Genomic DNA, 14,342 nt, shown 5'->3' on the forward strand with positions numbered 1-14,342 from the left:
TTCCTTTAGTAGAATATTCTGAAATATGATGTAGATTTCTGTTACTTGTTAGACGAATTGTTTATCTTTCAAGATTTTATTGCTAAGCATACTATATAAATGCCACTCCTATTTCACATGAAACAGAAATGCATTTTTACTTTATATATTACAAATTCTTCAGTGAATATTTTTGAAAGCATAGCTAGTTATGAATGTTTGTTGTAAGTATTAGCATCATATTAGGAGAAATGATTCTTTATAGAAATTTTCCAAAGATTTTAGTTGACATTATGCTGTATCTCAGAATGGAACACCGACTGTCTTCAAACCAACGTACACATGATATTTAAATTCAACTGCGTATTTGTTTTTTAAAATAATCAGAGTTAGCAGTTACTTTAAAAAGTAATTAAAATATGTTTTCAGAGCCTATATAGTATAAAGCTTGTGATGAATTCTCCTCCCTAGTTAGCAAATTTTTAATTTTTTTTTTTCTTTTTGGCTGGGCGTGGAAGCTCACGCCTGTAATCCCAGCACTTTGGGAGACCAAGATGGGCAGATTGCTTGAGCCCAGGAGTTCGAGACCAGCCTAGGCAACAAAGAAAGATCCCGGCTCTACAAAAATTACAAAAATTAGCCGGGTATGGTGGCCTGTACCTGTAGTCCTAGCTACTTGGTAGACTGAGGCAGGAGGGATGCTTGAGCCTGGGAGGTCAAGGCTGCAGTGAGCTGAGATTGTGCCACTGCACTACCGCTTGCGTGACAGAGTGAGACCCTGCCTCAAAAATAAAAATAAAAATAAAATAAATTAAAAGTAATTTTTTTTTTTGAGGCAGGGTCTTACTCTGTCACCCAGGCTGGAATGCAGTGGCAGGCTCATGGTTCACTGCAGCCTGGACCTCCTGGGCTCAAATAGTCCTACCCCCTCAGCCTCCCTAGTAGCTAGGACAACAAGGTGTGCCACCATGCCCGGTTGAATTTTCTAATTTTTTGTAGAGATGGGGTTTTGCTATGTTGCCCAGGCTGGTCTCCAACTCCTGGACTCAAGCGATCCACCCACGTCAACTTCCTGAAATGCAGGGATTACAGGCATTCCCTGCTTAAATTTTTGAAAATTTAAATGTGTAAGATGATAAAGTAGCAAGCTTAGTGTTAGAATTTAGCTTCGTGGCATGATTTAAAAAAAAAAAACTTGTTCTTCCCTTCTTTCCTCTCTCACTACTCGCTCAGCAGCATTTATTAAGAGCCTGTTTTCTGCAAAGCACTGGGCTAGAACACTGTAAATAGTGTCTTGTTATTTTATGGAAATAACATTTGTCTTCTATCCTACTTGTAGTACTATGATCTTCTATCTTTCTACCCTTGTATCCTACTGTTCTTTATTCCCATAAACGTCTTTGCTGCAAGTAAATGAAAGAGACTTAGTTTACAGGACTCTAAGTTATTTAATCCTACTTGAATAATAACTCCACTGATGCCTATTAATATTAATTGGTTGATGTAACAAATATACCCAAATAAGTGAACTTTTTAGGAATTTTGTAATGGTGAAATTTATATAAAAGACTTTGATATCCTCAGGTACAGATGGGTCTGGGTGTCCTGTATCTTAGATTTATAAGATGTGGGATCCCATAAAACAAGTGCCCATCCTGTATCACCATCCTTCACTGTTAATGAGAGGTCCTGAAGTTACCAAGACTATCGTGTGCTGTGAATTCTAATTCGCTAAGTTGACTCTATGTAGGATTTCATGCTCTACTAGTAATTTATTTATCTGTCTATTATACTAAATTGTGCCTTGTTTCTCCCTTGTAGCCCCAGTGGCTCCAGAAATCACTTCTGTGGAATATTTCAACAGTCTGTTATATATCAGTTGGACATATGGGGATGATACAACGGACTTGTCCCATTCTAGAATGCTTCACTGGATGGTTGTTGCAGAAGGAAAAAAGAAAATTAAAAAGAGTGTATGTTTCTTTGAATGCTAGTATTGGGTGTCTGTAAATTTAGTTTTATGAACTATTGAAAACCACTAAACAATCATTTATTGATGCATCAAATGTTTGCATGCCAGTTGTCTGTTTTAGGCTCTGGAGATAAGACAGTGAACAAAAATTAAATTCTTCCTTTCATAGAGCTTACCATTTAATCTTTAACAGTGAGCTGTAAGAGCTGCAACTATTGATTTCATTTATATTTAGAATTATGATTTCAGCTTTTTCTTCAGGATGCCAAACATTTTCAAGGAAACTACAATTAACATATTTCCAATTTTTCCCATATATCACCAACACCTAAAGATTTGGGGACTTTGGGACTACTGACTTCTTTTCTCCAAAATATGCTTTTTGATGTTTATTGATTAGGGTACAGACTAAACTATTGTAATAAAGAAACAAACAAAAGGAGAGTGGCTCAAACAAAATAGAAGTTTATACCTCTCCCATTAAAGCACAGGACTAACCGGGCACTTCTGCTTTAAGGGGTCGTCCAGGGAGGCAAATTCTGTTTTGTTGTTCCATCTGCCACTATGCACAGTCCTTGTCTCTAGAGATAAACCTTTATCATCATTACCTCCATGTTCCAGCCTGCAGGAAGGGGAAAAGAAAAGGGAGGATGTGGGAGCCCAGCACTTACAGGATATGAACTGAACTATAAGTTGTCCATGTGGCTTCTACTTAAAATCCACTGATCAGAGCTAGGTCACATCGTCCCCTCTAGCTGTAGGAGAAGATGGAAAATAACAATGGCCCTTAGGTAGGAAGCCACACGTCTACAGATATGGGTAGGTTTCTTTTAAATTTCTTAGAATGTACGTATCAGTAGCAACTCAGTAATTTTCTTTTCTAAAACCTGTTATGAATATATGAGAAAATGTCAGAATGAGACCCATTCCAAATAAGGGAATTAATCACAAAATTGTTCTGATGTATATAATGCATTGTTAAGGCTACCTTGCATTGGGTCCAACTGAGGAATTTATAAAATTTTCAGAAGATATAACGTATCTATAATATAATAAATTGCAGAGTGCAGCATAGAACAGAGAGGGAATGTGTCTGCTATAGTCCTTTAGTTTTTTGGGGTGGTGCAGTGACTCATTCACTAAAAGTTTAAACCCTCGATTTTGATGATCTTGCAGGTAACACGCAATGTCATGACTGCAATTCTCAGCTTGCCTCCAGGCGACATCTACAACCTCTCAGTAACCGCTTGTACTGAAAGAGGAAGTAATACCTCCATGCTCCGCCTTGTCAAGCTAGGTAAGAAGAGGACACAGAGATGGGTGTGAAATAATCATGTTGGGAGAACTAATGTTTGCATCATTTGATTCAGCAAGACCTCCTCAATTCAATGAAATAATAACAGAAAAATGGCTAATTTTTTATGAGTAGAAAATGGACATTCGTACTAGCAAAAGAGTATGTTCAACTTGGTACAAGTTTCTGTGAGTGGGATACATACTGTTCTGGGAAACAGTGGTGTTCACTATTCTTGGTAAGGTTAAAGAAACCAGGTAGTCATAGGATTTTGGAGATGGAAGCACATTAGAAATTATCTAATGCAGTGTTCACAACCCTATAAGACAACATTTTATTTTCATATTAATATTATGTAATATTATGTAATACCCTCTTTATTATCTTAAATAGTAATGGATTTTAAAATCTACATATTGATTTTTTAAATTTTATATAGTTTCCTAACTCTAGTATAAAATCAAGACAAAAAGAAACTAATTTATAATAAAATAATATGGATTCCCTATGTATATGTTCAGACACAACTACTCTAAAAGACATAATGAAATTACCTGATGCCTGGATATAATTAAAATGAATAAGTTGGGGTTTACAAGAAATAAAAAGATCACTAGTCTTTTATATAAGAAGTATAAAAATAAGCTAAGAAATGAACAATTTAACATAAATTAATTAATAACAAATAACTAAACAAGCATAGATACAGGTAGATCCTAGAATAAAAACTAGAGTTAAGATAAGTACTCAAAGATGAGCTATATTATCATATAATGAGAGAAAGATGGAAATAATTTTAATTAAAGTAGGGACAACACACCAAAAGTTTATAAATGGCAGCATAGAAGCAAGCTGGCTTCACTCCCCTCTACCCAACGGAAAACCAAAAGCAAATATACAGCTCTGAGTTTTTCGCCAGAAACAACCCAGAACTCAAATACGAGAATGAAACAGATTCCAGAGCCATAGAGAAGTGAAAAAACTCTGGACAGATGGTAGGAGAATCAGGCTTCCACATTCATGACACCTCCCCCGCGATTCTGCCTGGCAACAAGTGTGCAGAAAATCTTCTGCCAACTCATGTTTCTACACTGGAAAAAGTGAGGTTGAGGTAGTCAACTAGTTTCCCCACTATGTTGTGTTCCCCGGCAGGAAATCTGTCCTTGCCTTAAGCCACAGGAAGCATAGTGACTGCCCCAAGGGAGAAATAGCTTGAGGATAGGCAGAAACAAAGAGGTGAGGTGGAACTACCATTCCCAGTCCCAGCAACTCTGCTCTGTAACTTGGCCAAAGGAGACACCAAATCAGAGTGGCTGTTCAACAGCACCATACTGTAGGAGGTTTATTTCACAGGTCCCTTGGGGGCATGAGCCCCCTAGCCAACTTTGACACACTGCCAGGATAATTCCTTTAAGACCTTTCCTTCTCAGGACAGGCAGAGCCAGGGCAAATCTGGATTTAAGGTGCCACCTAGAGCTGACATGTAGGCAGTGATCTAGTGGTAAAGATTTGCTAAGCAAATATAGCCAATAAAGACAAAACAAGGCAAGGCAGACATAGGAAAGTGGACTAAATAGTTAATTCTTTAATGCAAAGACATAGATCTATGCCCATAAGAAACAGCATCAAACAGGTAACTGTGACCCCCCTCCCAGAAAAGGACAAAGCAAAAATCCAATGACTGACCCTAACAAGATGGTGATTTGTGAGCTCTCTGAACACGAATTCAAAATCCAGTTTAAGGAAAATCAGTGATGTCCAGGAAAACACAGAAAAGCAATTCAGAAATTTATCAGAGAAATTTTTAAATCAAACAAAATCTTGGTACTGGGAAATATGTTTGCTGAACTGAAAAACTCATCACAGCAGAATGGACAAAGGAGAGGAATGATTCAGGGAGCTCAAAGCCTATTTGAAAACACACCATTAGAGGAGCAAAAAGAAAAATAAGACTGAAAGTAAGCAAAGTCTGCCTGTAAGACATATAAAAAAGGCCGGGCGAGGTGGCTCATGCCTGTATCCCAGCACTTTGGGAGGCCAAGGTGGGCAGATTACAAGGTCAGGAGATCGAGACCATCCTGGCTAACACGGTGAAACCCTGTCTCTACTAAAAATACAAAAAAAAAAATTCGCCTGGCATAGTGGCTGAGCCTGTAGTCCCAGCTACTCAGGAGGCTGAGGCAGGAGAATGGCATGAACCCGGGAGGTGGAGCTTGCAGTGAGCTGAGATCGTGCCACTGCACTCCAGCCTGGGCGACAGAGCCAGACTCCATCTCAACAACAACAACAAAAAACCTTAAAAGGTCAAACATAAGAATTATTAGTATTCAAGGGGGAGCTGAGCAAGGAAGTTTACTCAAAGAAATAATAATAGAAAACATTCCAAAACTTGAGAAAGATATAATTAGCCAGGTTCAGGAGGGTCTGAGAATACCAAACAGATACCACTCAAATAAGATCATCCCAAAGCAGATAATAATAAAACTCTCAAAGGTCAAGAACAAAGAGAAGATCCTGAAAGTATCAAGAGAAAAGGAGCAAATAACAGGTAACAAGCTGCAATTCATCTGGCAACAAACTGTACACGCTATGAGGAAGAACATTTTCACAGTGCTCAAAGAAAAAACTGCCATCCAAGAATAATGTATCCAGCAAAATTGTCCTTCAAATATGAAGGAAAGATAAAGTATTTCTCAGAAAAACAAAAGATGAAAGAATTCACCACTACTAGACCTGTCGTACAATAAATGCAAGAGAGTTATTCAATCTGAGAGAAAAGGACACATGTAAAAAGAAAACTTTTCAAGGTATTAGACCTTTGGGAAAATTAAATACATGGACCAACCCACGATGTTCTATTACTGTAATTGAGGTGTACAATCCATCCATAACTCTGGTATAAAGCCCAAAAGACAAATCTTTTAAAAACAATAATAGCTACAGCAACCTGTTAAGAGACAGGTAATGTAAAGCATGTAAATTGAGGCAACAAAGTCAAAACTGGGGGGTGGAGAGAAATGAAGTTAAAAGGTAAATTTTTGGGTGTGGTGGTTTTGCTTTTTTCTATTCTTTTGCTCATGATCTAAGATAAGTTGTCATCTCTTTAAAGTAACTTGTTATGGCCAGGCATGGTGGCTCATGCCTGTAATCCAGCACTTTGGGAGGTCAAGGTTGGTGAATCGCTTGAGCCCAAGAATTAAAGACCTCATCTCTACTAAAAAAAAAAAAAAAAAAGCTGAGTATGGTGACACATGCCTGTGGTCCCAGCTACTTGGGAGGCTGAGGCAGGAGGATCACTTTAGCCCGGAGGTTGAGGCTGCAGTGAGCTGTGATTATAACACTGCTGCACTCCAGCCTGTGTGACAGAGCAAGACCCCCATCTTAAAAATGAACAAATAAATAAATAAACTTCTTATATCTATAAGATTTTTTATAAGCCTCGTGGTAAGCACAGCACAAAATCATATAATCAGTGAATTAAAAATAAAAAACAACAAATTAATACATAGCGCTTAATAATCACTTAACCACAAAGAATGAAAGGAAGAGACGATTCTCAAAACAACCTGAAAACAGGCAACAAAATAGCAGTAGTAAATCTGTACTTAGCAGTAATAACACTGGATGTAAATGGCCTCAATTCTCAATTAAAAGTCACAGTGTGGATGAATGGATAAAAAAATAAGACCCAACTATATGTTGCCTTTAAGAAACCCACTTCACCTGTAAAGACACACAGGGACTGAAAGTGAAGGGGTGGAGAAAGATATTCCATGCAACTGGAAAACAAACAAGCAAAAAGGCAGATGTAGCTATGCTTATGTTAGATAAAAGAGGCCACAAATCTAAAATTGTAAAAACAGACAAAGAGGGTTACTATATGATAAAGAGATCAGTTTAGCAAGAGGATATAACAATTATAAATATCTACACACCCAACACTGGAGCTCCTAAGTATATAAAGTAAACATTAACTGATCTAAAGGAACAGATAGACTTGATTACAATGATAGTAGGGGACTTCACCACCCCACTCTCAGTAACATATAGATCATCCAACAGAATATCAATGAAGAAACAACAGAGTTAAACTACACATGAGACCTGATAGTCCTAATAGACATTTAAAGAACATTTTGCCCAACTGCTAGAGAATACACATTGTTTTAACTGCACATGGAACATTCTCTAGAATATATCATATCTTAGGACACAAAACAAGTCCCAACAAATTCAAAACGTAGAAATAATATCAAGTATCTTTTCTGACCACAATGGAATAAGACCAGAAAGTGATAACAAGAGAAACCTCAAAAAATACACAAACACATGGGAATTGAACATGTTCCTGAACAACAAATGAGTCAATGAAGAAATTAAGAAAAGAATTTTTAAAATTCTTCAGACAAATGAAAATGAAAATACAACATACCAAAATCTGTGGGATATAGCAAAAGCCATAGCATGAGGGAAGTTTCTAGCAATAAATGCCCTTAATATAAAAAAGTAAAAAGTTCAAATGCACAACCTAATGATGCACCTCAAGGAACTAGGAAAGCAAAAGCAAACCAAACACTAAATTAGTAGAAGGAAAGAAATATAAAGGTCAGAGCAGATAAATGAAATTGAGACTAAAAATAAATACAGAAGATCAACATAACAAAAAGTTGGTTATTTAAAAAGATAAAATCAACAAACCTTTGGCTAGATTGAGAAAAAAAGAGAGAAGACCCAAAGAAATAAAATCAGAAACAAAAAAGTAGACATAACAAGAGACCTCATAAATACAAAGAATCATTAGAGGCTACTATGAACAACTATAAACCAACAAATTGGAAAACTAGAAGAAATGAATAAACTCCTGAGCATACCTAATGAGATGGAACCATTAAGAAAGAGAAAATCTTAACGAACCTATAATGAGCAATGAGATGAAAGTATTAATAAAGTCTCCTACCAAAGAAAGCCCAGGTCCTGATGGTTTGATCCGTGAATTTCACCAGACACTTAAAGAACTAATGCCAATCCTGCTCAAACTCTTCAAAAAAGTTGAATAGGAAGGAATACTTCCAAATTCATTCTGTAAGATAATATGCCAAGAAAAATAATAGGCTGTGGATGAGGAAAAACAGATACTTTAACATTCTTGCAAATGAACTGGATCTTTTTGTGTAGTGTAATGTCAAAATAATTCTTTATAGCATGACATACAACTGGAAAGTGACTGTGTAACACAAAACACATCTTATACATTCAAAAATTGACCATTTATTGCGGTATACATTTAGTTTCTGATACTTATAGGGAAACTTGAAGACAGTATCCTAAAATCTGCCACAGACAATGGAGGATAGATTGACACAAAGTTGTGTGGTAGACCTTTAGAGGCAGTATGACTGAAAGAGTGGCAACCCAAAATTAAATGCATAATTTCAATATGTAATTTTCACAGCAGAGATTTTATAATTTCCATATTTCAAAAATTAAGTCTATCAAATGGTAATAAAAGTGTTTTCCATATAGTTAATGCAATTTAGTAACATCATTTTTTAAGATGTCTGCTAATTTTTGTGTCTGAATCTGTCCATAGCAGTCTCAAGTCATCTCTGTTATTACATGTGTTCATATTAGCAGCTGTAAGTAAAGACTAATTCACGGTTGTTTTATTAGTAGCTTAAATACCATGGGTAGCATTGTTGACAGTGATGTACTTTGAGAAAACTTTCAGAAAATATAAAAAGCAAAAAATACGGTCTTTCTTCAATTTACCCAGTAATTGCATTTCTCCAGAACTCAATGCATAAGTCACTGAGTCTTAAATTTCTTTGTCTCATATTTGCCATGACAAAAACTAAGTTTTTGTGCTGAAATACTTTAAAATTGTACAGGTAATTTGGAAATATGTGATGTATTGATTCGACACTATGGAAGTCAAAATTATATTATTGAATAATTTATAATTTTAAATATTATCTTATTTTCATTTAAATATGCCTTTTCATGACAACTTTCTTCTAAATTATTTTACTTAATTCCTTTTTAAAAATTTCCAATACTATGTAGTGAAGTACTTGCAATTTACACATTGTGGATTTTCTCTGGTGTGACATTGGAAGTCATGTGGGTTGTGGGACATGGGACAATTTTTCATTTGGTGTCCTCTTAATAATTCCAGGACAGCTAGCATTTCTAAGACCTGACCACAAAAGAACAGCTAGCTAATTCCCTCTGTTGTGACTAATAAAAACATTCCTCCAAACTTCCAAACACCCTCAAGGGGGCGCTAGTGCTCCAGTTGAGGATCAAGGGTAGCCTCTTATCTTTCCTGCACTGAAGGCAATCTGTTCTTCCTCCCTTGTGGTCTATACTTAAATTCTACGAATGTGGAGAGCACCAACTTCCAACTTTGCATAATCTTTCTATTAAGAAAAAAGTTGCCTGTGTTCCAATTCTAACCATTATCTCTGACTCTGCCCTCTGTGGGTGTAAAGGATCGTTCAAAAACTAATTTCCAGGTAACTGTAATTACTTGAAAACTGTGCTCACATTCCCAACGTCTTCCTTTTTCCAAGCTTTACTATTACAGGAAGCTGTTAAGTGTTTCTCAGATCCTAGCAGCTTTCTCCAACTCATTTGGTTTTTCAGTCTCCCTTAAAATTTAAGTTCAGAGGTGGTCTTATCAAAGTAGCATTTAGTGGGCCTATTGGATACTTCACTGAAATTTCTATATGACATCATGGTCTATGGTGCCTCAGGAATATAAGTCAAAGTCATGAACTGGTACAATTGTACCTACATAGGACTGTGAGTTAAAACCATGATAGTTTCCCAAACTTATCAAAATGTTTGGAGTCTCCATGTCTCCCTGATAACAGAATGGACTATGTAAACCAGCTTGGAAAATTTCTTTAAACTTTACAAGAAGGAAAGGTTAGTTTTCATGGAAATTATTTCTAGTTAATATAACCCTTAGAATTAATAAGCTTTTTCTTATTGATATCTTAAATATCAAATGGAATATTGTTTCTATGTTATTCCTCTCTGTAGACAAGACAATATGTGTATGAAATGCCTTTCTTATTTTCTTGAAAACAAACAATGTTGGTTTTTATCCTTTGGTCAAAAGATCTGTTCTACTAATCATGTTATTGTGTGTATAAGCCCTTTCCATTTTGTATAACACAATGCCTGAACACATATAACTGCTTAACAGATACTGTTGAATGAATTGAAATTGCGGACCTCAGAACATAGTATGCCAGTTAATATTTAATCAGAACAAGTTTCACCTTTCAGAGAAGTGAAATAATATCTTGCTTTAGTAGTACCTGAATTGCAGGTTGTGTGTGTGTGTGTGTTTACAGAACTTTCATTCTAGTTGTTTTATGTTTCTTCACAGCATTCATTTTGATATATATAGAAGTCATAGTCATTCTCCTTTACAGAAAAACACAACTTTGGCACATAGATTTTTCAGAGCATGTTTGAATCAGAATGCCGTTGTTAAAGCTAGGGCCAAAATAGGTTGGACTAACCTGCAGTGCAATTTATCTGTAATAAAGGCCTCTTTAGAATGCCTCTGAATGACTCCTGTGTCATGGAGGGTAGGTTCTGCCTCTATGGAAAGAAACCAAACTACCAATGAGTCCAGTATCATATAAATTAATCCAAGATGTCATGTGCAAGGATAGAAAGCCCTCAAAACAGTTGCCAATAATTCTCAATATTGTATCATCAATAAACATCCACAAAAAGACATGCACCAATAATGATGCCTTCCCCAGGATGTTGAACCAACCATCCCATTAGGAATTTTAGGTTGCCAGCAGTTTCATGATACTTTGGTGGTGTGTGACGACAGGTCACTTTGGCAGTCAGTCATTACAAATATCAATCAAATCTGCCTCTAGGACTTGTCATTTTACAAGAACTCATTGGTCTGCACATGACTGTGGCTTCAACCAGTAACCAATCGTATTTTCTAGTTTTAGTGAATCAACCTGGATCCCTGGGCCAACTTTAAGAGGACTTGCTAAGTCTACATAAGAGAATCAGTTTCCCAACCTTAAAAAAAAGAAAAAGAAAGGGGGAAAAAAAAAAAAAAAAGAAGAAGAATGAGACGTGTTGGATACATGACAAATAGCTCTCTGGTAATAGAATGTCCATTCATCAATCCATTTAACTAATACATATTGAGAACCTTCTAACTACTACTCAGATGCCAGACTACTTGTGGTAGTAGTGATGGTAATGAACCCAGAGTGCTACTTTCACTTTCTGTGCACAAGGAGCTTATGATCTAGTGAAGGGGAAGATGGTAGTAAGTGCTGTACAGTGCTCTGCAACAGGGAAATGTGGTGCAGAATGACTATGTGGTCAAAGCTTTCTTTGAGAAAGCCATGGATAACAAGAAGACCAGCCAAGAAAAGGCCAAGAAGGAGGATGCCAGGCAGAGGGAAAAGGCAGGCTTGAGTGTAGGTCTTTGAAGGCATGCAGTTGGAATATTATTTTCAGAGTAATGAAGGGACATTTAGAGAACTTAAAATAAATAATCTGATTTACATTTAAAACAATCCCTCTGGTTGCTTAATGAGAAAGGGATTACTGTATCAACAATGAAAGTAGGGGAACTGATTAAGGGACTATTTGCACCAGCTTTAAAATAATATTCTAATTCAAACAGGTTGCAAGAGAGTGATGGTAACTTTGACTATAGTGGTTGTAATGGAGATGAAGAGAAGTGGACAGAATTCAAGAGCTCTTTTGGAGGTTGTATCCACAGAACTTTCTGATAGGGCAGAAACAGGAAGTGAGGGAAAGGGAAATTAATGACTCCCAGGCTTCACTCTTGAGCAACTAGGACGAATGGTGGCACAATTCACTGAGATTGAGATGACTAGTAAAACTACAGGAGGAGGACATTTAGGGTGAAGTAAGAATCAAGGATTCTTCTTTGGATGTAAAAAAAAAATTTTACTGATTATTGGATATCCCGGTGCAGATGTGAAGGCCAGGGGAGAATTCTGGGCTGGAAATACAAATTTGGAAGTGTCTGGATGAAATCACCAAGTAGTAAGTAAAGATAGAGAAGAAAAGAGAAGCCCTGGATTGAGTCTGGAAGAACCACTCCAGCAGTTAGAAATTCAGCTTAGCAGGAAGAATCAGAAAGAGAGAGTGGAAAGGAAAAGCTAAGGAGGTCAGAGAAAACAAAACAAAACAAAAAAAACAGAATTGCACACCACTGTCATCAAATTTCTGCTTTATCCTGACTGCAGACATGTTTGGGCACGTTCAAGGTAAGGAATCATATAACTTTAGTGCTAGGAGAGCTCTTGGAGATAATTCAGTACTGTGTCCTCATTCGAACAAGCTGGCGCTTAGAGAAATGTGACACGCTTTATCCATTGTTAGGTCTTGGTCCAGAAACAGTCATTTCGTACTTTTTATCCATCTGCTCCTTCTATTTTCCTAGACTGAGGTGTGGTCTTTTTCCTACAAACTTCATTTTTCTATTAAAACATTTCACAGAACAGGGAGGAGCCTCACACCCACTTTTGTGACTTTCTGTTCCTCTTTTGGAATTTGGTCTTAGGGATATTGGCTTGATTTTCTTAATCTCAGTCATAGAAACTTTTATAGAGATTAGAAATCCTTAAAACATAACTTGGCTATGGACAAGGAAAAAATCAAAATACTTTGAAATGTTAAGTATTTGGGGAATAGTAGGCTTTTTCTCTCTGTCTCTCTCAAATACAGATATAGATATAGATATATAGAAATCTCTAGGCCGCCAGTCAGCTAGAAAGAAGCTGATAAAATGCTTAAGGTCTTATACTTTTTAAAAAAAAAAATTATTCATCCTGTAAATCAGCGAATATCGAATATTTATTTAGCATTTACTATATGCCACACACTCTTCTTGGTTCTGAGCACACAGAAATGAACAAAACTGACAAAAATGTCAACTCTCATTCTAATGGAGAAAAGGAGATGATAAACATAAATACAAGAATATTAAATGGTGATAAGTGTCATGGAGAAAAGTGAAAGAGGAAAAGAGGATAGGAAGCGCTATGGGGGATGGGTGCTATTTTTGTGGGGAGTAGAATAAGTATCACTGTGAAGGTGATGTTTGAGTCAGAGCCTAAAGGAAATGAGGGAGTAAGCCAAAGAGATCACTGGGATGAGATTCTGTAGGCAGAGGGAACCACAGGTGCACAGCTCTGGAGGCAGTAGTGTTCCTGGCAAGTTCGAGGAAAGGCAAGCAGGCAGTGTGGCTGGAGTGGAACAAACAAAGTGGAGAGTCATAGAAATTGGGCAGAGAGGTAGCAAGGGAACAGAGCACGTAGGGTCATTGAAAAGACACTTTCCTGTGAGTGAGATGAATCTCTGTTGCATGCTTTAAGCAGAAGCACATAACCTAACGGGTTGCACTGTGTCACTCTGGTGATAATAGATTGTTCAGAGCAAGGATAAGGGCAGGAGGGAACCGACTAGGTAATATGACCATACATCCCTCTTGCCTTAGACAATCCCACTTTACACTTCTTATGGATTAGTTAAAAGGCAGTAATCCTCTTTAGGATTTGGGGCAAGGCTTTTCTGCCCCAAAAATGTTCCTGTGTGGACACTTCTGATAAATTACATGATCACCTTCAAGTTTAAAGAACATTGAGTCTGTCCAGATAAGAGATTATACTTGTTTAGGTCAGAGTGGGAACCACACAGGAGATGAAAAGTGGTCAGATTCAAAATTTATTTTGAAGGTGTTGCTGAGAGAATCTGCTGATGGACTTAGATGTTGTCTATGAATGAATAAAAGAAGCCTAGAGACCCACCAAGATTTGGGGCCTGAGCAATTGGAAAGACAGAGGTTTTATTTATTACTTGGAAAAGGTTATGGGAGAGGCTGGTTTGGGGGCAATGTCAGAAATTCAGGTCTGGATGGGCCAACATTTTGAAGGTTCCTGTGAAACCATTAAATAACAAATACTGAGCAGGCAGTTAGATAGAGGGGCTTGGATTCAGTGAATACTTCAGGACTGAAAATATAAATTTGAGTGTAGGAAGGAGACAGATGTGATGAGTTAACAAAGA

At 37.0% G+C, this 14,342-nt stretch overlaps 1 protein-coding gene and 1 long non-coding RNA gene across 13 annotated transcripts in view; one reads left to right on the forward strand and one right to left on the reverse strand.

The window, feature by feature from the left end:
* The window catches only part of PTPRO (protein tyrosine phosphatase receptor type O), a 276,025-nt gene that overhangs the window by 199,356 nt on the left and 62,327 nt on the right, over nucleotides 1–14,342 (forward strand). For both annotated transcript variants that reach the window (XM_021922078.2, XM_021922076.2), the window contains exons 11-12: nucleotides 1,801–1,952; nucleotides 3,128–3,248. In XM_021922078.2, coding sequence (XP_021777770.2) covers nucleotides 1,801–1,952; nucleotides 3,128–3,248 — 273 coding nt within the window. The remainder of the gene's footprint in view (nucleotides 1–1,800; nucleotides 1,953–3,127; nucleotides 3,249–14,342) is intronic.
* LOC103875636 overlaps nucleotides 1–14,342 on the reverse strand; it is a 95,518-nt gene that overhangs the window by 36,567 nt on the left and 44,609 nt on the right. For 8 of the 11 annotated variants that reach the window (XR_634493.4, XR_001892519.3, XR_001892522.3 and 5 more), the window contains one exon: nucleotides 2,424–2,573. The exons of 2 other annotated variants lie outside the window; for them this stretch is intronic. This is a non-coding gene — a long non-coding RNA (uncharacterized LOC103875636). The remainder of the gene's footprint in view (nucleotides 1–2,423; nucleotides 2,574–14,342) is intronic. One more of the 11 variants, XR_634491.4, reaches the window with a different exon arrangement.

Source organism: Papio anubis, chromosome 9, assembly GCF_008728515.1.
Source record: "Papio anubis isolate 15944 chromosome 9, Panubis1.0, whole genome shotgun sequence".
NCBI lineage: Eukaryota > Metazoa > Chordata > Mammalia > Primates > Cercopithecidae > Papio > Papio anubis.